This window comes from Geotrypetes seraphini, chromosome 7 (genome assembly GCF_902459505.1).
Source record: "Geotrypetes seraphini chromosome 7, aGeoSer1.1, whole genome shotgun sequence".
NCBI classification, from domain to species: domain Eukaryota; kingdom Metazoa; phylum Chordata; class Amphibia; order Gymnophiona; family Dermophiidae; genus Geotrypetes; species Geotrypetes seraphini.
Window position 1 is genome coordinate 91974705 of NC_047090.1, and position 27849 is coordinate 92002553.

The following is a 27849-nucleotide window of genomic DNA, read 5'->3' on the forward strand; positions in this document are numbered from 1 at the left end:
CACAAAGGAAGCTGCAGCTGCTGTTTATAAACCCAGAGCTAAAGTCTCAAACTGTCTTTTTGAGGATCAAGTCCACCCTGCGATGCTGTGTATCCTTCAATATCACTCCTCCCTCACTAAGGAGTGAAGTATGCTTAGTTACTTGTGCTATTAATGAATCCACCTTAGATGGGGTAAAAAGCTGCTGGAAATCAAGAGCAATTAGGTACAATTTTGTCATAGCCTTGGCAATCCTCAGAAGGCCCTCTGGCATCTCCCAGTGCTCTGTCAGAATCATAGTTATCAAACATGGACAGGGTCTCAGAATGGTGGCTCTTAAAGGAAATTTCATCTGTGGAAGTCTACGGGATTCCAAATTTAATTCCTGTAAAGATACTACACTTCTCCCTCCGTATTTGCGGGGGTTAGGGGCAGAGTTGGCCCACAAATATGGAAAATTGTGAATAACTTTTAAGAGCCGACTCTGACCCACCCCTGCCTCCCTCCTGCATCCTGGACCTCCCCAGACCTTACCTTGTTGTCTAGCAGTAAAGGAGCGATCAGACCACAGGAACTCACGGCAGCCACTTTTGTTGATGGCTCTGCACGGGGCACGAGCATAGGAAGATTGCTCCTGCCCCGCATCTCCCAGGTAAGGTCTGGAGAGATCCAGGAAGCAGGAGGGAGGCAGGGATGGATCAGAGGCAGCCTTTAAAATTTAATTTTGTTTGGGAGGCAAAAAACCACGAATAATCAAAGTCGCATGTAAAAAAACCCGCAAATACGAAGGGAGAAGTATACAATGATTTCCATCAAGTCTGCCGGTTTGAAAAGTCTGCACACCTTTGGGTCCTCTCCTTGGTCTTCAGCTGCCAGACTCTTGACTCACCCACTTGAGAACTGGAATCCTCTAAACCTGAGGATTCACTCTGAGGGGAAATCTTAAACGCAGTGATTACTTTTAAAACTGACCCAAGGTGAATGTTGGTAATTATGGATCTCATAGGAGATTTATTTCCTTTCGTAAGTATAAATAACTGCTCGCACTGATAAGTACTTCCAAACAAGGAAATAATTTCATATGCAATTTTTTGAGTAATTTCATACCTGGCTGGCAAATATTTATAAAATCAAGCAATACAACTTCACTGTATTTTGTTTTCAAATCTGAATTGCACTGGATCTCAATTACTTCCATTTGCATATGATTAGGTACTGATTCTATATTGAGAAAATCAAAGAAAACTAAGAAGCCCTGTTTTCCAAAGATTTAAAATCTGCAAATCTTGTTTCAAACTCAGTTCTAAGGCTTAAAATTTTTTCTGCATATTTTTGATATGATGCAATTTCACCTAAACTTGATTTGTTTATGTTGCTTGTCAGAAAGTGCGTTAAATCTTCATTTTTCAACTGCTTTTCCTAAAGAACTACCTTATTTTTCGCTCCAAGAGACACACTTTTTCCCCCAAAAGTGGGTGGAAATGTCTGTGCATCTTATGGAGTGAATATTATATCACAGACCGTGATGTGCAGTATTCTGCCAAGGACGTCGTGTACCTGGACTTCAGGAAAGCTTTTGACAGTGTCCCACACCGCAGGCTGCTAAGCAAGATGGAATCGATGGGGTTAGGAGAGACACTAACTGCATGGGTCAATGATTGGCTGAGTGGCAGACTTCAGAGGGTGGTGGTTAATGGTACCCTCTCTAAAACATCGGAGGTGACCAGTGGAGTGCCGCAGGGCTCGGTCCTGGGTCCACTCCTTTTCAACATATTCATAGGGGATCTGACTCAAGGGCTTCAAGGTAAAATAACACTATTCGCCGATGACGCCAAACTATGTAATATAGTAAGTGAATGCAGTTTACAGAATTATATGGCGCAGGACCTGCTTACATTGGAAAGTTGGTCCTCAACCTGGCAGCTAGGCTTCAATGCTAAGAAATGTAAGGTCATGCACCTCGGAAGCGGAAATCCATGCAGGACGTACTTCTTGAACGGAGAAACTTTAACTAGGACTTCAGCAGAACGAGATTTAGGAGTAATCATCAGTGCAGACATGAAAACTGCCAATCAAGTGGAGAAGGCTTCATCTAAGGCAAGGCAGATATAGGTTGTATCAATAGAAGTTTCGTCAGCCGAAAGCCTGAAGTCATAATGCCGTTGTACAGGGCCATGGTGAGACCTCATCTGGAGTACTGTGTGCAATTCTGGAGGCCACATTACAGTAAAGATGTGCGCAGAGGAGCAGCTTACTGGACTGGAGCGGAGTCGTGGGGTGTCCCGTTGCTGGCCCCGGATTGTACGGCGGCGGCTTTTCTTCTCCTGCCTGGCTGGCGGTGCATGCAGGCACTAGCAGAGACGGACCCCTGACGTCACTGGGTCCGTCTCCGATATCATTTAAAGCAGCCGCTGCTGTAGCTACACTGGGAGCAGCTTACTGGACTGGAGCGGAGTCGTGGGGTGTCCCGTTGCTGGCCCCGGATTGTACGGCGGCGGCTTTTCTTCTCCTGCCTGGCTGGCGGTGCATGCAGGCACTAGCAGAGACGGACCCCTGACGTCACTGGGTCCGTCTCCGATATCATTTAAAGCAGCCGCTGCTGCGGTTGCGGCCGCAGCCGCGCGGCCGCAGGGCGTGGCCAAAGGGGCGTGCCCTAAGGGGCACGCAAGGCCCCTTGGGAGCCCCTTAGGAGCCACGTGGAGTCCGGGAGCCGGTAGTGGGAAATTTATATGGGGTATATAGACCCGGATCAGATCCTGCTCCCTATTATTGGATCCAAGATGTTTATTCCTTAACTGCTGCAGTGAGGACGGCGTTGAAGTTTTTCTTTCTTTCTTTTTTTCCCTAATAATGCCGAAAAGACGAGGAAGGAACACCGGAGGAGCCTCCCGGCGACCCTTAACTCCAGTGGTTACTATTGATGATTTTCTCCGACGCCTACAACGGGAACAAGAAGGGTCGGGTGCTAGCTCGTTGGGGATACCCCCGGAGAGTAGTGCGGTGGGTTCCCCTGAGCATGATGTCACTCTTAGCCCCGACGTTAGGACGCCACCCCTCCAACCTACGCCGCAAGCTGCCAGCTCTCCACGGGACCAGAATCCACCTGAGGAGGTGGCTATTTCTTTGTCCACAGAGGCTAGTATGGAGGGCTCGCTGAATATGACAACGGGACTTGCGACCGGGACAACAACAGAGGTTGGAGGAATACAAGACGTCACTGAGGTAAAGCTAATTTCAGAACATTTAGATACTACACCATTACAACTTTTTTCACCTACAAAACCTCCTACAGTCACACTCGAAGCATTATGGGACTTGGTAGTGAATTTGGGGAATTCCTTAAATCCTCAAATAAAAAGTTTGGATAAAGAATTAAAAGAACAAAAGGAAGAAATAAAAGTTTTAAAGCAGGATATGTTACAATTTAAAACTGAGACACAAAATACAAATAAGGAGTTAATGCTACTGAAACAAAATCAAGATATGTTGGTTAAAGATAATATATTACTCAGGAAGAAGTTGGAAGTGCAGGAGAATAATGGTCGTATAAATAACTTGAGATTTATAAATTTTCCAAGAATCCTGTCAACTTCTCCTAGAGAAATGGTGAAAAGATATTTTATGGAAATTTTGGAAATTCCTGAAAACTCCTTACCTCCTCTTACAAGAGTGTATTACCTACCTGCTAAGCCCATATCCAAAGAAGAAGAAAAAATTGAGGAACCCCGGGAGAGGTCAATGGACATTTCGGCAATACTGGAACAATCAGATAGGGAACTGGCTGTTCCAGCTACTCTCTTGCTGTCTGTTGCTTTGGCTCCAGACAAAGATTGGATATTAAAACTTTTCTTTAAAAATAGATCCAAAGACTTCCTGGGGCAGCATATTCAGATTTTTCCTGATGTCTCTAGAGAGACTCAGAAAAGAAGGAAAGAATTTTTAATTCTTAAACCTGGAGTGACTCAAATAGGGGGTATTTTCTTTTTGAGATATCCATGTAAATGTGTAGTTAGATATTTATCATTTAAGTATATATTTACAGAGCCATCTCAACTGACTAGCTTTCTCTCAATGAAACGTCTAGAAAAAGGAATAACAACATAATAACGTCTATGGAAAGTTAGTTCCCTGCACTTTAGTCAGATAAGGATTTTTCTTATTTAACTAATTTGAATTATATATGTTCTACTCTTAATTATGGATCCAATAATATTGAGGACTAGTGTGAGATCAGCTAGATTAGAAGTTCCTTGTAGTAATATTAATTTTGGAATGTTAATTTAATATGTTGTTTGATCTCACTTTACTGTACAAGATGTATACGCTTGGAAATATTGTAAAAAATTTTATAAATAAATAAATAATAAAAAAAAAAAAGATGTGCGCAGAATTGAATCGGTTCAACGGACGGCCACCAGGATGATCTCGGGGCTCAAGGGTCTCTCGTACGAAGAGAGACTGAACAAATTGCAGCTCTACACTCTTGAGGAACGTAGGAAGAGGGGAGACATGATCGAACATTTAAGTACCTCACGGGACGTGTCGAAGTGGAAGATGATATTTTCTTTCTCAAGGGACCCTCGGCCACAAGAGGGCACCCGCTCAAACTCAGGGGCGGAAAATTTCATGGCGACACCAGAAAGTATTTCTTCACAGAGAGAGTGGTTGATCATTGGAACAAGCTTCCAGTGCAGGTGATCGAGGCAGACAGCGTGCCAGACTTTAAGAATAAATGGGATACCCATGTGGGATCCCTACGAGGGTCAAGATAAGGAAATTGGGTCATTAGGGCATAGACAGGGGGTGGGTAAGCAGAGTGGGCAGACTTGATGGGCTGTAGCCCTTTTCTGCCGTCATCTTCTATGTTTCTATATATGGTACCTTTTTTCGCCTTTATAAATCCTGGTGGTACAGCGATCTATTGATAAGAGCGAGCTTTCCATGCTCCTGCCCTGCGCTGAGCCCCTCACTCGCTGGACAGCTGGCCTCAGATCTCACGGCCATTGGCGCACAAGGAAGTAGTGACCTTTTCGCACTCCAGCCTAGCTCTGTGCCACTCCCTGAATGGCTGCCATCAGTTCTCGTGTCTTATGGTCAGGTATGTCTTAATAATGCGAAAAATACGGTAGCTTACATTGGAATGTTTTAACTTGATCACACATATTCATAATGATCTGATCTTTTCCTTGCAGTTTTAAATTTAAATCGTTTAAGTGTTCTGTTATATCAGCCATGAAGGATAAATCTTGTAACCATACTGGATCAGAAAATAACCTTGTGTCTTGATTTTTAGTTATTAAAAACTGACATTTCTTTCAAGTCCCAGAATTGTTTAAAGACCTTGGAGCAGGATAGCCAACGTACCTTGGTAAAGTAGGACAAACCGGAATATTCACTTTCTAATTAACTTAAGAAAGCAGAGAACTGTCGCTGATTTAAGCCTCGAGAGCTTATGAAATTGATAATTTCTTTTGACAAATGTCAACACATTTTTATTACCTTTGTCAACATGTTTATTACTTTTGTGTACAATGCTTCTTAGAAACATGACGGCAGATAAAGGCAAAATGGCCCATCCACAGTAACCATTATCTCTTTCTCTCTCTGAGAGATCCCACGTGTCTATCCCAGGCCCTCTTGAATTCAGACAGAGTCTCTGTTTCCACCACCTCTTCCAGGAGACTGTTCCATGCATCTATCATCCTTTCTATAAAAAAGTCATTCCTCAGATTACTCCGGAGCCTATCACTTCTTGACTTCATCCTATGCCTTCTCGTTGCAGAGATTCCTTTCAAATGAAAGAGACTCGACTCATGCACATTTATATTACGTAGGTATTTTAACGTCTCTATCATATCTCCCCTCTCCCACCTTTCCTCCAAATTATACAGATTAAGATCTTTACGTCTGCCCCCATATGCCTTATCACGAAGACCACACACCATTTTAGTAGCCTTCCTCTGGACCGACTCCATCCTTTTTATATCTTTTTGAAGGTGCGGCCTCCAGAATTGTACAGAGGCATCAATACCTCCTTTTCGTACTGGTCATACTTCTCCCTATGCAACCTAGCATCCTTCTAGCTTTCGTCATCACCTTTTCAACCTGTTTGGCCACCTTAAAATCATCACATACAATCACACCCAAGTCCCGCTCTTCCGTCGTGCACATAAGTTCTTCACCCCCTAAACTGTACCATTCCCACGGGTTTTTGCAGCCCAAATGCATGACCTTGTATTTCTTAGCATTAAATTTTAGCTGCCAAATTTCAGATCATTCTTCAAGCTTTGCCAGGTCTTTCTTATGTTATTCACATCATTCAGCGTGTCTATTCTATTGCAGATTTTGGTATCATCCGCAAAGAGGTAAATCTTACCCGACAATCCTTCAGCAATATAATTTATAAAAATGTTAAAAAGAACAGGCCCAAGAACAGAACCTTGAGGCACACCACTGGTAACATCCCTTTCCTCAGAGCGATCTCCATTGATCATTACCCTTTGTTGCTTTCCACTCATCCAGTCCTGACCCAGCCCGTCACTTTGGGAACCATCCCAAGGGCACTCAGTTTATTTATTAGACATCTGTGTGGAACACTGTCAAAGGCTTTGCTAAAATCTAAATACACCACATCTAGTGCACATCCTCTATCCCAGTGTTCTTCAACCTTTTTACACCTATGGACCGGCAGAAATAAAATAATTATTTTGTGGACCGGCAAACTACTAAGTCTGAAATTTAAAAAAAAAAACATTTCCACCCCGTCTCCATGAGCTCGGTCCCCGCAAACCATCTGATCCCATCCGTACAAGCCTCAGTTATGATTTTATATTGAACATATTTTATTAAAGTATAAAAAGAAACAATATTCTGTACAATTGTCATTTTATAAATACAAAATACAGAGCAAGGACCAATAAAACTCCTATCTCCCCTCCCCTTCACATATATCCCCTCTACTATCAAGAAAACTGAACAAGCCAAATTATTACAGAATGCTACACAGAAATATCATGCTAACAGAATACTGCAGTCACACATGAGAGGAATAGTGTTAGGAGAGTTCAACTAGGGCAACTGCCCCCTGGTCAGAGAGAGCCCTAAGCCAGCTGGAAGCTAAAGAAGCACTGCCTGGGCTTTGCAGTCCCCAGTTATGTCTCTAGCAGGATATTTAGTTCAAATCTGATATATTCTAATGACAAAATAGAAATAAAATTATTTTCTACCTTTATTATCTGCCTATTTTATTCATGTTTATCCCAATTTCTGCTTTCTTCTATATTTTCTTAATTTTCTTTCCAAGGTCTTCAGTCTATTTGCCACTTCTGTCCCTTCCTGTCTTCTACCTATTACTCCAATATCCATAACCTCCTTTTTCTTGTTACTGCATCTCCCACCTGCTCAGTCAAGTCTGCTTTTTTCCTCCACCCTACAACCTCCATGTCCAGCATCTTCCTGTGTTCTTTTTTCTTCCCGTTGCTGAGCCAGCCAGCCAACTCACCATCTTCCCCCATCCCATTCCAGTACCTCCCCTCTTTTCCCCATCTTAATTCAGCAGATACCTTCCATCACCCTACTCCCTCCATTTCTTATTCAGCATCTTCTCCTTGTCTCCCTATTCCCCCTTCACCATGTCCAGCATATCTCTTCTGTCTCCCTACTCCCTCTACCCATGTCCAACATCTTACTTCTGTCTTCATACTCCACTCTCGTGTTCAGCATTTTCCATGTCTCTCTGCCTCCTGCAAGGTCCAGCATCTGTATTTGTGTCCCTATTCTTCCAACTCCCACCTAGTTCCAATAACTATCCACCATCTCCCTTCTGTCACACCAAACCCCGCCCCCCCTACCATCTCCTTCCCACAACATGTATATCACATTTCCCCTCTCCTCATAATCCAGCATCTCTTATTCCCTCCCTTGGCTGCTGGCCCCGATCCACTCTTCCAGCACTCGATTGCTATCAGCTCTGCCTTCGACCCTGGTCCTGCTAAACTGGGCAGGACCCTCCATGCCTAGCATCTCTTCCTCCCTCCCTCCCTCTCCTCCATGCCCTGGCATCACTAGAGCATATTCAATTCCTGTAGCACTAGACTCTGAAACCAACTGAACATGAAGTTAATCTAATGCTGCATCCTCATCCATCATGTTTCTAGGTACTATCAAGGAGTAGTGGAATGACCTGGCAGGTAGGCCTGCTGCCCCAAACGCAAGCTCTTTACCTGCTGCTGGCAAGGATCTGGCTGTATTTGTCAGAGGAGGATCTGCCCAAAGTTCAACCCTTTTTTTGATCTGCACATATGTAATGAGCCATTGCATTAACAAAAAAAGTGAGGGCACAGATTAAAGCTCCCCAAGGGTTAAAAACAAATCCAAGAAGCTGAAAAGAATTTCAGTGAAACAAATGGTTGTTTATGAATCTGCACTGGTAGCAAAGAATGTGCCTGTTGGTCCTCCCAAAGTCAAGTCAAAAGAGTTTTTCGAAGGGTCTCCTACCACTCTGCTGCTGTTTTCTCTCTAGCTCTAGCGTGAACCTTTTTGTTGAGATATCAGCTGTTAAATTTCAGTTCAGAATCTTGTCTTGCTGGGCACAGCGGGCTCCCGACACGGCAGTCATTCTCATAAGCTGCCGGCGGCTGCCCTGAAATTTTCTCTCTGCCGCAATTTCTGGGTTCCAACAGGGCAGATCACCACAGAGGGAAAGCTTCAGGGCAGCCGCCGGCAGCGTGTGAGAATGGCTGCCATGTCGGGACCCCGCTGAAAAGTAACAGATCAGGAAGTGAAGGAGATAGAGAGAAGGGGAAGAAAAATTTGGACCGCGGGGCCCAGGGCAGCTGCCCTCTTTGCTCTCCCTAACGCCGGCTCTGGAGCCCCCTTAACAATTTCAGGCCCTAGGCACTTGCCTCCTGGGCCTACCCTTTAATCCGGCCCTGGCAGCAATAACAAAAGCCAAACCTACCCTACCTTCAATTGTGATCCAGCTAAATCAGACGGCAAGAAAGAAGACAGAAACCGCGGGACCTTTCCTTTTGCCTGCATTGCTATTCGCTATAAGCTCTGCCGGTCTCAATCCTGCCCCTGAAAAACAGGAAGTCACTTCAGAGGGGGGCGAGATCAAGATCGGCAAAGCCTAAAGCGATGCAGGCAAGAGGAAAAGTCTTGGGGCTTCTGTCTTTCTTTTTGCCCTTTAATCTGGCCCTGCTATACACCCGACCGCGTCCTTCTCACCGGCCCTGCACGGACCGGCAGGAATTTTCTGCGAACCGGCAGTTGAAGAACACTGCTCTATCCAATTCTCTGGTCACCCAGTCAAAGAAATTGATCAGATTTGTCTGCCAAGACCTACCTCTAGTGAATCCGTTTTGTATAATGCAATACATATGATGAATCTTGGATCCATCACAAGTTTCACTTTGTTTTTTTTTGCAGTAATGCCACAAAACCATTGGTTTTTCCAGCCATTGAAGGAACTCCATCTGTAGCTACAGAAGTTAGAATCTCAGAGAGAGCGTGAACTCGCAGGCCTTGAGCATGCGCAGATGTTCAAGGCCCAGCAAGAAAAGGAGGCCGATCTTCGGGCACCGGCACCAACGCACAGGACATGCCAGTGCCGGTGCCCAGATGACAGTAAGAAGCGGCGGGGGGGTGCCCAATCGCGGGGGGAGGGTGCCGGATCGCGGGGGGAGGCATGCTCGGTTTCCGAGGTGCCGATTTTGCGAATGTTTTGCTTGTCTTGCAAAACACTCGCAAACCGGTGCACTCGTAAACCGAGGTACCACTGTATTTACATTTATATGTAATATGCAGAAGTAAATGACATTTTTTCTCTTGAATATCTATATTCTCATAAGGGCATACTAGCAAGGTGAAGATTGTAGGTGCCGTAAATAACTGCTTCAAAGAGTAAATTTCCTGGAACAGACAAGCGAGTTATTCTTGATAAAGAGCTCTCTGCAATGCCATCCTATTTTTCTGTAGCTTAGTAAGTAGGCCCAAACTGTTTTGGAATTAAGCTTGATTTTAACAACAGTTGATCAGCTGCATGAATACTATGAGGTAGTTTATTTCCTTATTTGATGTATGTTTGTTCATTTGTAAATCCACTATGTAATTCCTTAATACAATTTCTATTTATAAAATTTAAAAAAAAAAAATCAGGAGCAAACCTGTTTAGATGAGTTATGATATATTTGAATACATCATAGTTTACAGGAGGAAATTTCTTCACAATTTCTTTCAACGCGTTCAGTCTGTCTACCTTATCCAGGATTTCTGCAAGAAAAAAGAAAGATGTTTAACACTTTGTATTATAAAATAAGTTGGAATAAAAAATAAAATTCCATTTACCTAATTTGATACAAAGGCCACAATACAAAGAGATTATGTACTTACCCTAGTAAGCTCTTTTCCAGTAGATAGGCGAGACATTCTAGACCAGGGCTGCCCAATTCCGGTCAGGGAGGCCAGGTTTTCAGGATATCCACAATGAACATGCATGAGAGAGATTTGCATACCAAGAAGGCAGTGCAGGCAAATCTCTCTCATGCATGTTCATTGTAGATATCCTGAAAACCTGGCCTACCTGTAGATCTCGAGGTCCGGAATTGGGCAGCTCTGTTCTAGACAGTAGGGTTATTTCTCTATAGACACATGCTGCTGCAGAAGGAATCCACTCTGGATTTTTCACTCTGCTTCTGTTGTACTTCACTGGGCTCTCCAGCTCCACCGTCAGTTAGTACCCAAGAATGCAGAGCCTCCCAAAAATACACATGAAGTAGAGGCACTGTAGCAACAAGCTTAAACAAACTGTTCTGCTCAAAAGTAACTAGAAAGTACCATTAACCGCCAACACTGGCTTCAAAGGAGCTCAGAAACTATTCCCTAATAAATTAAAATATATATAGTCATGTGAAAAAATTAGAACATCCCATGAAATATTCAGTTCTTTCTTCAAAAATGTTCACATATCAATGTCAAATTTTTTTTTTAAATTTATCTCTGGAAAAGAAAGTGATGTAATTGCAGCTAAACAACAAAACTTTTCCTTGATTTACTCATGAAACAAAAGATATCCACAAAAATGTGTATTCTGAGGAATAAATTAGGACACCCATATGTATCCTCCCACTTAAAGTGACCCAAATCACACGCAGGTGTATCACATCAGGTGCACATGATTAGAACATCGCTACTCAGCATTTTGAAGGAGGTTTGCCCTATTTAAACCTCAGACATTTAGTTTGGTGTGCTCATGACTGTTGCGGTGAGAGTGAACACATGGTGATATCAAAAGAGCTGTCTGAGGCCTTCAGAAAGAAGATTGTAGCAGCTTATAAGTCTGGTAAGGGATTTAAAAAGATCTCAAAATAATTTGACATTAGCCATTCCACAGTTCGGAAAATAGTATACAAGTGGAGGACTTTCCAAACAACTGCCAACATGCCCAGGTCTGGCTGTCCAAGCATGTTGACCCCCAGAGCAGACTGCAAGATGCAAAAAGAAGTCTCCAAAAATCCTAAAATGTCATCACGGGACCTACAGCAGGCTCTTGCTACTTTTGATGTGAAAGTCCATGCCTCTACAATCAGAAAGAGACTGCACAAATTTAACTTGCATGGGCCAAAATTTCCTCAGACTGATGTCAGAGACTGGTAGATGGCTACAAGGAGCATCTCACTGTAGTTATTTCAGCCAAAGGAGGTAACACTAGCTATTAGGATGTCCTAATTTATACCTCAGTTAGAATACACATTTTTGTGGATATCTTTTGTTTCATGAGTAAATCAAGGAAAATATTTTGTTGTTTACTTACAATTACATCACTTTCTTTTCCAGAGAATAAAAAAAAAAAAGATTTGACATCGATATGTGAACATGTCTTAAGAAAGAACTGAATGTTTTATGGTATGTCCTAATTTTTTCACATGTCTATATACAAATTCTTCCCAGCCCACAATGGCTGACAGGCATTCAAGAGTCAACTTGGAGAAGCATAAAACAGATTGAAACGGTAGACAGGCGCAGGAAGGACTGGGTGGGAGTTGAGAATGTCTCACCTACTGGAAAAGAGCTTACCGAAGTAAATACATAATCTCTTTTTCCAGTGCAATAGGTGAGACATTCTAGACAGAAGCAATCCCCTCAAAAGCTAGGGTGGGCTTGCTGCATCGATCCTTAAGACTTTGGAGCCAAAGGTGGAGTCCAGTCTTGCCACCATATCCACTTTGTAGAACTTGGCAAACTTGCGAAGAGAAGACTACGTTGCCGCTCTGCAATCTCCTCAGGAGAGACAGATCTAGCTTCGGCCCACAAAGAAGTCACACGCCTGGTAGAATGCGCCTTCATGGAAACAGGAAACTGCTTCCATGAAAGAATGTAGGCTGACGAAATGGCCCTACGGATCCATCTGGAAATCGAGGTCTTGGAAACTAGAGTACTCTGCTTAACTGAATAAGTCTCTAAAGTCCAATGTAGAAATCACTTTTAATCGTATTCAAAATGTACTGTTTCAAAATACTTCAACTATTAGTAGATTTTAGCTCAGAGTCATGGAGGCAATAACAGGGGAAAACCCCAACACTACTGCCTCACCGCCCAATCATTGCATATTTAAGAAACTTTTCTAAATTATGCAGTTGTTTAAATATTTAGCATAATATGCCACTCAGGCTAAACTGTTTGTTCTATGCGTTTATGATTTGAATCTAAACAGCAAACTTATCTTTTAGCTTGCAGGTTCCGACGTGACACGTTTCGTTCCTGCTTCAGGGAACCAACAGTGCATTGCAAAATATTCTAATTATGGGCGATATAGATTCTGAAAAATAGAATTAAATGAGTAAATATTTTATTCATAAATAATTAAAAACATTTCATTACTACTTTAAACTCATCATGACTATTAAGGATGGCACTCACCGAAAAGTTGGACACGTCTTATATACCTGCCAAACTGTGCTCTAAACTTCCTCCTATCGTTTCAACGGCTTCTAGAACGCCGTGAAAATATTTAAAAGCCTTAGACGTCACTGTAACTGAATAAGTCAGCACAAACAAATGGTCAGAGTCAAAATTCCTAAGAACGCAGAAGAATTCTGCGCACATCCAGTTTCTTTAATAGGCAGTCCAATGTCTTAGAACTGGTCGATTGAAATACAGGCAAACACACTTCCTAATTGACATGGAAAGATGAAACAACCTTCAGCAAGAAGGAAGGAACCGTCCAAAGGGAAAACTCCCACCTCCAAAATATGGAGGAAAGGGTGCCTGCAAAACAAAGTCTGCAATGTCGACACATGAAGCGCTGAAGCAATGGCGACTAGAAAAAGTCTTGAGCGTCAAGTCCAAGAGGAAAACATCTCAAAAAGAATCAAAAGGAGCCTTGAGAAGGTTAGACCGCACCAAGTTAAGGTCCCATGAAGGGAAAGGATGCTTAACCGGCAGTTGGGCATGAATAACCACCTTCAAAAATTCAGTGACGTCAGGATGAGATGCCAAGAAAGACTGATGCTTCCAGGACCTAAAACAGGAGAACCCGGCCACTTGGATCCTAAGAGAAGCCACAGTAAGGACTTTATCCAACCCAGCTGAAGAAAGGTGAGAATTAGCAAGATCCACCTGGTCCTAGGCACACCAATGCTGAAAGGCCTTTAATGTCTTAGCATAAGCAGACACTGTGGATAACTTCTTAGACTTCAGAAGAGTATCAACAACCAGGGCAGAAAATCATTTATGCTCTCAAGACTACGCACTCAATAGCCATGCAATAAGAGCAAAGTGACCCGGATCTTCCATGGAGACCAGACTCTGTGAGAGAAGGTTCGGAAAGGCACTCAGCCGAAGGCTGTGACCTCTGCGTAGACATATCAAATCTGCATACCAGGGTCTGCGAGGCCAATCTGGAGCCACCAGAATGATGCGGTCGATCATCCGCCAAGGAGGAAAAACATACAGGAGAATCGCCTGAGGCCACGGATGCACCTGGATCTTCAAAAGAAGAAACAATCCGCTTTCTTGTTTCTTGCTGTGGCCATAAGATTGAAGTGAGGCCGTCCCCAGCACCCCACTATCATTTGGAATACCTCTGGGGACAGAACCCACTCACCTGAATCCGGAGTCTGTTTGCTGAGGAAGTCAGCCTGAACTTTGTCTACTCCCGGCACACGAGCTGCCGGCAGTGCTAGATGATGAAGCTACGCCCAAAGAAAAAGAAGGCAGACTTCCTAAGCCAGAGGAGTACTCTTGGACCCTCCCTGGTGATCTGTTCCTCTCTCCCCCTCTCTTCACTTCCCTTAAGCGCTCTTTGTGCGGTCCAGCAGCTCCCTCCTTCCTGATCGTCACAGTCCAGGTATCTCCCTCATCCTTCCCCTCACCTTCACCGACAATTTATTTATTTTTTTTTTTATCTCCGAGCTGACCAAGCTTTTATTTTATTTTTTTAATATCTTTTTATTAGCAAAAGAACAGTGCTGAAAACAAATCCACAAGAAAACATTGGAGAATACCAACTACATCAAGATCATATAGTCAGAAATTGAAACAAACAGTTAGAAATTGAAAAAAGAACCAACCCAGTGGATCTGATACAGCACAAAAAAAGAAAAGAAGAAATACAATAGCAGAACCACGTTCCTTTAAGCCAGGTTTTTCTTTGAGCACCAATCCCACTACACAAACAAACCCTAGAAAAAGAAATAAATCCCCACGCCATCCACCCCCCCACCCCCAACCTCCCATCCCTCCCAACTCATATCTTCAAATACATGCAGAGAAAAGATGACAAAAAGCTAGCAAGTTATAACAGAACGGGCCAGATCCCAGGGTACCAGCTAGCATAGCACTAACAGGAATCCAGAGGAAAATAAGTCGAAAGGGAGCGGTAGGCGCTAGAGGCAAGACGCAACAAACTATGCAGCCACTGTGCTTTTCATCAAGTCGCATGAGGCTGCCCTAAACTTCTCCTCTGATGCAACTTCCTGTTTCTGGTTGCGTCAGATGAGAAGTATTAAGAAGCTGCCCACGACTTGTTGAAAGGCTCAGGGAGCGCCTTGGGAGACAAGAAAAATTAAACTTGCCAATAAAGGTGAGGAGAAGGGAGGGAGGCAGGGAGATGCCCGGATGGCGGCGATCAGGAGGGGGGTTACTGGACTACATGATCAGTGACCGTGCGCGTTTCTTCACTTGACTGCAGAGACAAGGCCATTCACTACTCCACGGTGCAGTGAATGGCCTTGTCCCCTTACCCGTGGCGACCACCTATTTTTACTTCCCGTTTAGGCGGGTTACCCATGGCTAGCCGCGGGTAACAGCCACCGTGTCATTCTCTATCCCTGATCTCCCGCCCTGGGAAGCACTATAACTGCAAATAAGGTGGCAGCAAGCAAGTCATCCGCATCAGGATCCCCCCCCAATCAGGGTCAGGCAGCGCAAGCACAGTGACTGGGTGAAGCAAGGACATGTCTATAGGAGCAATGTCACTGAGAGACGCCATGGAGGCAGGTTAGGACTGCACAGGGGAAGAACACTGGTTCTGAGATTCAGACCACAAAAATTTCTAAAGTCAGAAGAAAGTGCCCAGCTCCTGGGGCCTGAAGTCACCCTTAGGTGACTAAAATTTGTGTTTCTGAGGCTGTGAAGGATCCGCAGCCTGGTAGACAGAATTACCAGCCATAACCCAAAAGTCTCAAGGCTGCCCCACCTGGCAGGCAGATCATTTGGTCACCTGCTTCAGCAGGAGAGGGGCTAAGCTGGACACTGCGGGTCACCCCTGGCTGTGTCACACGATATGTGGCGCAATAACGCTTTAAACACAGTAAATTTGCACAGTTCTAGCAAGAATCCACATGAGGAGAGCCCAAGGACTCGATCCCACCAAGTTTCTAGGCAAAATTTGCAGTTTTCAAGAAACAGGGAGCTTTAGAAAAAAGAAAAATTGCAAAAAAATCCAAGATGGTTGCTGGCAAGAAATTTGCACCAAAATCGTGATATTTTTCACACTTCCCAAACTAAAAAAACTGCTATTTAGGATTTTTCAGAAGGGAGAATACAGGGGAACATCCAGAAACCTTCAAAACCCCACTCTTCAAACCTCCCCCGATGTCACTCTCAGGCTGTCACAGCCTGTGTACTCACTGTGATCTGAGAAACTGTGCTGCAATCTGCTTTCAGCTCTCTTACAGTAGCTGCATGAGAAATTTCAATGCCAAAATGCTGGGAATGGCTCTAGAAAGCTGATCTGAGGGCTGGTAATCAGGCTCCTATGTCTGACTACAACTCCACACCACAAGATATGCAACGTCGCAGCCAGCACCCTGCGAGATCCTGCCAAGCTTCCTAAGGACGCCTAACAGCCTGCACTCAACTCCTGATTAACAAGAGGTGAGACCACCATAGGGATGGTCCTGAACAAAGGGCAAAAAAGAACAACATTGACAGGAAGGCAATGTGATTTTGGATGGAGTCCATAAAAATAGCACTTCTTCGTTCCATGGAAAATGAAGAACTGAGGTACTGTGAGCTGTTGTAGTGAAGGAATGCACTCGTGCATGCGCAGCACGGGCAGTCGTGAAGTTTCTAAAAACTTAGTGGCAGCGCACTTTTCACATTGTCCTTATGGGGCTCTGTGGATGACATCACCCATATGTGAGAATATGCTGCCTGCTTGTCCTAGGACAGTGTTTTTCAACACACAGTACGCATACCCTTGGGTGTCCACAGGCGGCTTGTTAGAGGTACGTGGCATGGCCGCTGAGAATGATCCCTGCCCGCCCATCCAAAACCATGCTGCCGCCACTGGCAGAGATCCCTCCTTGTTGCCCACCTCACCTGCTGAAGCCGCTTCCGGGGATCCCTGCCCACCCACTCATCTCCTCCTTCCCGAAACTGACCCACAGGGCTTCCCTCCAATGTCAGAGGAAAGTCTTCCGAGTCAGCAGGGGGGGAGAGATCCTCCTTGCTCCTTCTGCCTTCAGTGGCTTGCTGGGGGTATGCGCAGTAAGCAGCGGTTCACACACTGCATGTAGCTGACTCAGAAACCTTCTCTCTGACATCAGAGCTGATGTCCGAGAGAAGGTTTGTAGGTCAGCCATATGCAGCATGTGAATCACTGCCTGCACTTCCCACCAACAAGCCGCTAAAGGCAGATTGAGCGAGTGTGGCTCGAACAAGTAAGGGGACACGATCTTTCTGGGACAAAGGGAGAATGAATGTGTTGGGGCATTGGAGGGGCACTATTCTGGGACAATGGCTTGAAAGCAAGGAGGGAGCACAAACTCGACTCAGAAGGAAGGGAGGTGGCATGAACACTGGACACAGAGGAGAGGAATGAAGGAAGGGGGCACTAACTTGAAGCATAGGAGGGAGGGAATAGAAAGGGAGAATTGTTGGGCATGAGTGTGTGAGAAGGAAAGAGATGGTAGCACATGGGGAAAAGAAGAAAAGAAAATTGGGCATGGAGAGAGAGGTAGAGATGCATGGGGAAGAGAAGGATGAGAGGGAGAAATGTTGGATATGATGGTGGATAGGGAACAGAAGGACATATTGAAGGGGATGCAAGGGGGAGGAATGCTGGACAAAGTGATGGAGGGAGAGATGTGGTATGGTGCTGGAGAGGGGTGATAGAAGGAGAAATGGGCATGGGGCTGGTGGGCAGTGGTGAAAATTGCTGCACATGATCCATGGGATTAAGAGAGGGAGAAATGTTGGATTCATGGAGGCACAGAGAAAGAGAGATGTTGGTTGGGGAAGGGAATGAGGTCTGGAGGAGAGGAAGCATGCAGGAGGCAGAAAGAAAAATAATGATAATAATTTTATTTTTATATACCGCCATACCACAAACAGTTAGTTCAGCACAGTTACTTACCATAACAGGTGTTATCCAGGGACAGCAGGCAGATATTTTTAATTGTTGAGTGACGGCACTGACGGAGCCCCAGTATGGACAATTTTAGAGTGATTACACTCTAAGAACTTAGAAAGTTCTAATTAGGCCGCACCGCGCATGCGCGAGTGCCTTCCCGCCCAACGGAGGCGCGCGGTCCCCAGTTAGGATAAGCCAGCTAAGAAGCCAACCCGGGGAGGTGGATGGGACGTAAGAATATCTGCCTGCTGTCCCTGAATAACACCTGTTACGATAAGTAACTGTGCTTTATCCCAGGACAAGCAGGCAGCATATTCTTAACTGATGGGTGACTTCCAAGCTAACAAAAAGAGGGATGGAGGGAAGGTTGGCCATTAGGAAAATAAATTTTGTAAAACAGATTGGCCGAAGTGTCCATCCCGTCTGGAGAATGCATCCAGACAATAATGAGATGTGAAAGTATGAACTGAGGACCAAGTAGCAGCTTTGCAGATTTCCTCAATAGGAGTTGATCTGAGGAAAGCTACAGACGCTGCCATAACTCTAACATTATGGGCTGTGACAGAACCTTCCAGTGGCAGTCCGGTCTGAGCATAACAGAACGAGATGCAAGCAGTAAGCCAATTGGATAACGTGCGTTTAGAAACAGGATGTCCCAACTTATTTTGATCAAAGGACAGAAAAAGTTGGGGAGACGATCTGTGAGGCTTAGTGCGCTCTAGATAGTAAGCCAAAGCATACTTACAGTCCAAAGTATCTCCAGGATGAGAATGAGGTTTCGGGAAGAATACAGGCAGGACAATGGACTGGTTAAGATGAAAGTCAGATACAACCTTAGGGAGGAACTTTGGATGCGTATGCAGAACCACCTTGTCATGGTGAAAGACTGTGAAAGGTGGATCTGCAACTAGTGCATGCAATTCACTGATCCTCCTGGCAGAGGTGAGAGCAATAAGGAAGACCACTTTCCAAGTGAGAAATTTGAAATGAGCTGTGGCTAATGGTTCAAAAGGAGGCTTCATTAAAGCTGAAAGAACCACATTAAGATCCCAGACCACAGGAGGGGACTTGAGAGGTGGTTTCACATTGAAAAGACCCCACATAAATCTGGAAACCAAAGGATGAGCAGTAAGAGGTTTTCCGTGAACTGGCTCATGAAAAGCAGTAATGGCACTGAGGTGGACTCTGATAGAAGTAGATTTGAGACCAGAGTTAGACAAAGAAAAGAGATAATCTAACACTAGTTCTACTGCTAGCGAAGTTGGATCATGATGATGCAGAAGGCACCAGGAAGAAAACCGGGTCCACATCTGTTGATAGCATTGAAGAGTGGCCGGCTTCCTGGAAGCATCAAGAATAGAACGGACAGGCTGAGAAAGAAATGAATGAGCCAAGGTCAGCCCGAGAGATACCAAGCTGTCAGATGTAGAGACAGCAGGTTGGGATGTAGGACGGACTACTGATGCTGAGTAAGCAGAGAAGGAAACAGTGGAAGAAGTATGGGCTCCCTGGAACTGAGTTGAAGTAGAAGGGAGAACCAATGTTGCCTGGGCCACCGTGGAGCGATGAGAATCATGGTGGTGTGTTCCCTCTTGAGCTTGAACAAGGTCCGCAACATGAGAGGCAGAGGAGGAAATGCATAAAGGAATAGATTGGTCCAATCCAGGAGAAACGCATCTGCTGCCAGACGGTGAGGAGAGTAGAGTCTGGAGCAAAATTGGGGCAGTTGATGATTGTGAGGAGCTTCAAAAAGAGAAGTGAGGAGTGCCCCATTGAGCGAAAATGGACTGTAGAGTTATGGGATCGAGAGTCCATTCGTGGGGTTGGAGAATTCTGCTGAGATTGTCCGCTAAGGAATTCTGCTCTACCTGAATGTAGACAGCTTTCAGGAATAAATGGCGAGCTGTCGCCCAAGACCAAATCTTTTGGGCCTCCTGGCATAACAGACGAGAGCCCGTCCCACTCTGTTTGTTGATGTAGTACATTGCAACATGATTGTCTGTACAAAGTAGTAGAACTTGAGGAAAGAGGAGATGCTGAAAAGCCTTGAGGGCGTAAAACATCGCTCTGAGTTCCAGGAAATTGATGTGATGTTTCTTTTCCTGGGCAGTCCAAAGACCTTGAGTTTGGAAATCATTCAAGTGGGCTCCCCAGGCATATGGGGAGGCGTCTGTGGTGATGACTAGATGATGAGGAGGCAGATGGAACAGAAGGCCTCTGGAGAGATTGGAAGATTTCAACCACCATCACAGAGACTGTTGAAGAGACGATGTCACAGATATGTGTCGCGAACAAGGATCAGTCGCCTGGGACCATTGGGTAGCTAGGGTCCATTGAGGAGTGCGCAGGTGAAGACGTGCGAAGGGGGTGACATGAACTGTCGAGGTCATGTGACCCAAGAGTATCATCATTTGTTTTGCAGAGATGGACAGCTGTGGGAGCACCTGCTGACAGAGATGAAGAAGAGTCTGAAGGAGGTTGGATGGAAGAAACGCCCTCATGAGAACAGTGTCCAAGATCGCTCCGATGAACTGAAGCCTCTGAGTGGGGATGAGGTGTGACTTGGGCAGATTGATTTCGAAACCCAGAAGTTGGAGAAATAGGATGGTCTGGTTAGTGGCATGAAGCACTGCCTGAGATGAAGGAGCCTTGATTAACCAGTCGTCCAGGTAAGGGAAGACTTGAAGATGGGGAGAGTGTAGAAAAGCGGCCACCACAATAAGACACTTTGTGAATACCCTGGGAGAGGAGGCAAGACCGAAGGGTAACACTTTGTACTAGTAATGGCAGCGATTGATCATGAAGCGGAGATACTGTCTGGAGGCCAGATTGACCGGGATGTGAGTGTAGGCCTCCTTGAGATCGAGGGAGCATAGCCAGTCGCCCTAAGTGAGAAGAGGATAAAGTGTGGCCAGAGAAAGCATTTTGAACTTTTCCTTGACCAAGCATTTGTTGAGATCTCGGAGATCTAGTATGGGTCTGAGGTCCCCAGTTTTTTTGGGAACCAGAAAATAGCGGGAATAGAATCCCTGCCCCTTCTGATCTAGAGGAACTTCCTCTATGGCGTTCAGAAGAAGAAGGGATTGGACCTCCTGAAGGAGGAGGGAGGACTGAGATGTGTTCAAGCAGACTCTTTTGGAGGACTTTGGGTGGGAAGAGTCTGAAAGTTGAGAGAATAGCCGTGGTGAATGATGTTTAGAACCCACTGGTCTGAAGTGATGATCTCCCAACGGCTGAGGAAAATAGAAAGACGTCCTCCTATGGGTTGAGGCAGAAGGGTTGATGGTAGAAGACTGGCTAGGCCCTGGAGAATGAAGTCAAAAGGGTTGAGTGGACTTCGGTTGTGCAGGAGGCTTCACATGTTGCTGCTGTGGTGCACGAGGTTGTTGGTGTTGCTGCTGACACTGGCGTCTAGGCTGCTGAGGAGCAGACGATAAGGGTCTAGCAGAGTAGCGACGCTGATAGGCCGATTGTTGGCGAAAGGGCCGGACAGGTGGAGGCTTCTTCTTGTTCTTGAGAAGAGTGTTCCAGCGAGTCTCATGTGCCGACAATTTCTGTGTGGTGGAATCGAGAGAGTCACCAAATAACTCATCCCCAAGGCACAGAGCATTGGCAAGGCGGTCTTGGTGGTTGATATCCAGCTCCGAAACCCTAAGCCAAGCCAGACGGCGCATAGCCACAGCCATCACCGTAGCCCTCGAGGTGAGTTCGAAGGTGTCGTAAACTGATTGGACCATGAATTTTCTAAGCTGTAAGAGACTGGAAGTGTATTGGCGGAAAGCAGTGAGTTTCCGGTCAGGTAAGTATTTTTCAAAAGAAGCCAGTTGCTGAATGAGGTGCTTCAAATAAAAGGAAAAATGAAAGGCATAATTACCGGATCTATTGGCAAGCATAGCATTTTGGTATAAAAGCTTGCCAAACTTATCCATGGTCTTCCCCTCTCTGCCAGGAGGGACAGAAGCATAGACACTAGTGCCCACAGACTTTTTGAGAGTGGACTCAACCAATAAAGACTCATGCGGGAGCTGGGGTTTGTCAAAGCCTGGAATTGGAATGACTTTATATAAGGTATCCAACTTGCGAGGAGCACCAGGGATGGTTAAAGGAGTCTCGAGATTTTTATAGAAAGTCTCCCTCAAAATATCATGGAGGGGCAATTTAAGAAATTCCTTTGGAGGCTGATCAAAGTCTAAAGCGTCAAGGAATGCCTTAGATTTCTTGGATTCAGCCTCCAAAGGAATAGAAAGAGACTCACATATCTCCTTTAAAAAGGAGGTAAAGGAGGAATGTTCTGGCCTAGAAGAAGGTTCCCGCAGAGAGGGGTCCTCCTCAACCGAAGAAACCTCGTCCTCAGAGAGCAAGTGCTCTTCAGAGTCATCCCACAGATCAGGATCCCATACCTGAGAAACACGACCCCGGGAGTCCGGTGTCGAAGGCTCAGCGTGTCGGGTCTTGCGTACCGACTTCCCGGATCGCAATGAGGTGGCACCTGGAGAAGTTAAAGGTTGCCGATGTCGGGACTGATCGGACAAAAGTGGGGGCTCGGTTGTTTGAACAGCCCGATGAAGACCTCTTGGTTCCGCAGACAGTACCGGCATGGAAGCCGAAGAGGCAGAATGGACCGGTACCGAAAGAGTGGAAGCCGACAATAGCAGGTCCACTGCCGGAACCGGCAGCTCAGACCAGGCCGGAACTGGAAGGTTCGGTGCCAACAGAGCAGGAAGGAGCTGCTGTAATTGCTCTTTAAGTTGGACCTGAAGGACAGCCGCAATACGGTCATCCAAGGAAGGCACCGGTATCGCTTTCTTTTTCTGCGGTACCTGTGGTGCCGCTCGACGCCCAGAGGAAGAGGAGGCTGAGGAGGATGTACTCACCTCTATAGGGGTGGAGCGTTTACGGGGGCGCCTCGAGGTCGGCAGGACTGGACTCTCTGCCACAGTGACTGGAGGACGCTCCAGGGAGGAAGGCTTCTTAGCCGGCTTACCTGAAGGGTGCGACGCCGGAGCGGTGTCACGCGGTGTAGATGAAGTGGGCGCCAGTTGAGAAGCTGTCGACGCCGGTGTCGATGCCGAGGGATCAGCCATCGCGGCACCGAAGACTAGTTTCTGTTGAAGCTGCCTGTTTTTTAAGGTGCGCTTCTTAAGAGTAGCCCTATGATCCGGACCCAAGCACTGCAGACACCAATTGTGCGGGTCGGTCAACGAGATGGGGCGCGCACACCGTTTGTATCCTGGCTGAGGGGGCATGAAGGTGAACACGGCCTCCGCCAAATCGAAAGCGGAGGCTTCGATGGTGGCAACAGGCTCCACCGAGGCGAACCCAAGAAAATAAAAGAAAATAAAAATGTACTTTTTTTTTTTTAAATTAGAGAAACTAAGAAAAAAGGAAGCTAAGCTTCCAGAAGAAAAATACGCGAGCGGGAAGGCAAGCGTAAAATATTTCAATGGCCGTTGAAAAAAACGCGTCTTCTTAGCTCCACGGAAACTAAGAAACTGGGGACCGCGCGCCTCTGTCTGGTGGGAAGGCACTCGCGCGTGCGCGGCCTGCTAGAACTTTCCAAATTCTTAGAGTACAATCACTCTAAAATTGTCCGTACCGGGGCTCCGTCGGTGCCGTAACCCATCAGTTAAGAATATGCTGCCTGCTTGTCCTGGGATAATAAGCGGTTTACAAGAGAAGAGACTGTATACAGACAGCGACGTTACAGAGAACTTTCGAAATTACTTTGGCATGTTAAGTTTAGACAGGTTTATCTGGAAGTGTTTTGGAAGTACATCAGGTTGAAGTGGGGTCAGAGAAATTTGTCAAAGAGATAAGTTTTTATTGACTTCAGAAACATTTGGTACAAAAGTGCATCTGAGATGAAGTTGGTTAAACATTTGTTCCATTTGCCTACTTGGAATGATAATGTTCTATCGAGGTATCTCTTGTAGGTGCAGCCCTTTAGGGATGGAAAAGCGAACAAGTAGGTACTGCGTGTATTAGTTGTGCCTGGGAATTCGAACTGGTGAGACAGATAGGTTGGGGGTGAATCTGTCATGGTTTTGAAGCAAAGGCAAGCAAACTTAAAAATGACCCTTGCTTCCACAGGCAACCAGTGTAGTTTTTTGTAATATGGGCTTACATGGTCTGATTTCTTGAGGCTGTAAATGAGACGGACTGCAAATAATGGAAGCAAAGTCAGAAGGAAGTGCAACCACAGAGTCATGAAATCACCAGCCAACAAAGGTAGGAAAAATGATTTTATTTTCAATTTAGTGATTGAAATGTGTCCATTTTAAGAATGTATATCTGCTATCTACATTTTGCACTCTATTTCTCTGTTTTTCTATAGTTGTTACTGAGATGACATTGCATACTTTAAAGTCATCTGCCTTGACTTCTTTGGAAAAAATACCCAAAATATAAATGATAATTAACATTTTCTCTGCATACAGTGTACTTTGGTGTGTTTTTTTTAAATTTTGTGTTACCATTATCTACTATAATAAAACCCTTAGCGCGCATGCGCACTTCAATCTCCGTGCGCCCTGTGTCTATGATCTGTGCTTCCGTGCCGCACATGCACAGTGCCTGCCTTCTGCCCCGATCTCCAATGCTGGCTGGCTGACTTCCTGCGCTGCCGGGATGCCTCTTCTCAACCCTGGACCGGCAAAGGCAGCAGCTGCAGTTTTATGCAGCAGCCGTGATGCATTTGCTAGGCAGGCTCACTTCAATTATGTGAGGCGAGCCGGCCTAGCAAAAGCACCGAGGCTGCCCAGGCTAGCGGATACTGGACAAGGGGAGAAGGGAAGGGAGAAGGGCTACTGCTGGACAGAGGGAGCAGGGAAGGGGTGCTGCTGGACATGGGGGAGGTAAAAGTAAGGGAGAAGGGCTACTGCTGAACAGGGGGTTCTGCTGGACAGGGGGAGCAGGGAAGGGGTGCTGCTGGACAGGGGAGAGAGACAGAAAGAAAGAAAGACAGACAGACAGGGGGCCAGGGAGAGAGACAGAAAGAAAGAAAATGGGCAGGGAGAGAGAAAGAAAGACATACAGAAAGAAAGAGAAAGAAATGCCTAAGTCTACACATCTATTCTAGCACCCGTTAATGTAACGGGCTAAAAAACTAATGTATTAATAAGATTATATTGTGTGTATATGAAAAATGAATGGAAGAAAATGCATTACAATTAGTAATATTATTATGGGGTGGGGTCAGGAGCGGAGCATGGACAGATCTGGGGCAGAGCTTGATGGGGGTGGGGGCAATCAGTTGATATTTGTTAGACTTAGGAGGTACTTAGCTTGAAGAAGTTGAGAAACACTGTCCAAGGATAATATATAGTATTTGTCTTCATAAAGGAATAGTGGTGAAGGCATGGAGAAAGAAACCAGCAAACCAAATTAAAAAAGGACTATCTCAAATTCAGAACCTTGTTATAACAAGAAGAGTACATGAGGTCAAGCAAACAAAATAATCATTAAAAAGCACTGCAGCTCTTTAACAACAAAAGTTTAAGTTTTCAAAGAAATCAATTGAATTGAAGAAGTCCCCACTTCCATAGCATTCCAGTTAAACTAACAGACAGAATTTACTCACTTGCTGCTTCTAGTAACACTGGTTGCAGAGGGTAAGGAATTAAAGGGTCAGGAAGATCTGCAAAGAAAGCTTTAAGTGCTCCTGCCACAGCATTTACTGTTACTTCCATAGACGCTAAGTTAAGATGGTTATCTGTAAGAAAAAATGTGGGAATATATCAGATGCTAGAACAACATTCTCAGTTACAATAACAAGGATTTTACAAAAGGGAAAGGTACTTCTTAAGTTCAGCAGACAGTAATCGATTGCCCAGATAGCTTCAGTTTTGAGGTGAGTTAGTTCTGTATACAATGCTCCCCCATTAATTCGCGGTCAGCGATCCCGGTCATTTGCAGTATTTTCTGACCATGAATGACCAGGCAGGAGAGGGCAGCCAGAGCGCCGGCGAGTGAAGTAAATTACTCGAAGTATGCTCCAATCGCCTCTTCCTGTACTAAAGTCGGGCCTCACCAAACAGGAGCTGCATATCAAAGCAGCTCCTGATTGGTGAGGCCCGACTTTAGTATAGGAAGAGATGGTCGGAGCATACAACGAGTGATTTCCTTCACTACCCGGCACTCTGGCTGCCCTCTCCTGCCTCTCCGGCTGCCCTCTCCTGTCTCCCCTGCTAAAAACCTTATTCACGGTTTTTCAACATTCGCGGTGGTTCCTGGATCACAACCCCCGCAAATATCGGTGGACTACTGTATACAATGACAGAAATAAACCTCACTCCTTAAACAGGGTAGGTTAGAAATAATTATGTTTTTCAAAAATTGTTTCATTTAGGGCCTCTTTTATCAAACTGCATGAGAGGTTTTCAGTGTGAGCTGGCGCAGTAAATTCTCTGACGTTCATAGAAGTACTATGAATGTCAGAGTACTTACCTCACCAGCCTGTGCTAAAAGCTCTAGTGCAGCTTGATAAAGGAGGGGGGGGTAGTTTGGTTTATTTACCTATGAGGAGCCCATAAAAAAAATATAAAATTGTTAAACAATGTCAAACTAAAAGGTTTTTAATAGCCAGTTTTATTTTGGTTATATTTTAATGCGTTGTCTGTGTTGTAATTATACAAGTTATTCAGGCTGACAAAAAAATTTTTTTTGATTTGCCAGCTATAAAATTTCTTGAAATAATTAAAAATAATTTTACTGCTACTCTTGTCTTAATATTTGCACTGTACCAAATTGAGCCCTTCTAGAATTCATAAAGTGTAATATGTAAAAATTAAAGATGCACTTAGGGCTCCTTTTACTAAGGTATTCTAGCGGTTTTAGTGCGTGCTTAGCGTGCGCTACAATGCTGTACGCGCTAAACACTAACACCTCCATAGAGCTTGCGTTAGTATTTTTCGTTTAGTGCATGGTTTGCGCGCGCTAATCTTTAGCGTGCACTAATAACACTAGCACACCTTAGTAAATGGAGCCCTTAGATGTTTTTTTAATTAGGCTACCCAACCCAAAAGAGTTCTTGCTCTCTTTTATTGAAAAATATCTTTATTATGGCAACATATCCAAGTTGCCAAGTTTATTTATAATTTGATAGACCGGCCATCAACAAGTATCTGGTCGGTTTACAGAGCTAAAATTAACAATTTAAAATAATTAAGGGAAAAAATTTTTTTTTAAATTAAATTGATGAGAAAAAAAAGGGAGGGAAGTTAACTGGACAAAAACAACTGGGTGATGGGGGAGTTGATACATAAGGTAATAAGAGAGGGAAGATTTAATAAATACATCTAGATTAAAAGTAAAATTAAAATGGAGGAATGAGGGGAAAGGGAAAAAACAAATAGGGAGTGAATGTTGCTTCTTAAAAGCACTGATAAATAATTAAGGAGATGTCTAGCTTGTGTTTTGAAAGGCATCCTGAAATAGAAAGGTCTTAAGTTTAGACTTGAATTTTTCAAGGGAATTTTCGAGATGGAGGTGTGATGGCATAGCGTTCCAGAGAGTAGGAGCAGTGGCAGAGAAGTTGGTATTATGAGTGTAGAAAAGTTCTTTGATTGATGGAAACTGGTAGCCAGTGTGACTCACGGAGGAGTGGGATGATGTGATCATATTTCTTTGCATTGTGAATGAGTTTGACAGCTGTATTTTGGACAAGCTGTAACTGGCGAATTTCTTTTTGAGTAATCCCGTGATAGAGGGATTTACAATAATCGATGTGTGAGATGATCATGGAGTGAATAAGAGTTTCGATAGAAGGTTCTAGGAGAGAGGTTACAGAACGGATTACAGAGTTTGTAGAAACATTTTTGAATTACTGAACTGATTTGATCATGGTGGGTAAGATGGCTGTCTAGAATAACTCCCAATAGTTTAACTTTGGGTTCGATATTGATTTGACGGGATTCAATGCAAATTGGGCCGGTTAGTGTTTCTTTCTTTGTGACAGAAAAAAGAATACCTGATGTTTTGTCTAGATTCAGAGACAGTCGATTATTGCATAGCCA

General features: G+C 44.7%; 1 protein-coding gene across 3 annotated transcripts in view; it reads right to left on the minus strand.

Annotated features, from left to right (window-relative positions):
- ARHGAP5 (Rho GTPase activating protein 5) overlaps window positions 1-27849 on the minus strand; it is a 159406-nt gene that overhangs the window by 15850 nt on the left and 115707 nt on the right. For 2 of the 3 annotated variants that reach the window (XM_033951187.1, XM_033951186.1), the window contains 2 exons: window positions 25416-25547; window positions 10146-10251 (listed from right to left, as the gene is read on the minus strand). In XM_033951187.1, the coding sequence (XP_033807078.1) occupies window positions 10146-10251; window positions 25416-25547 (238 nt within the window). Of the gene's footprint in view, window positions 1-10145; window positions 10252-25415; window positions 25548-27849 lie in introns of those variants that run through there. The other variant, XR_004540060.1, reaches the window with a different exon arrangement.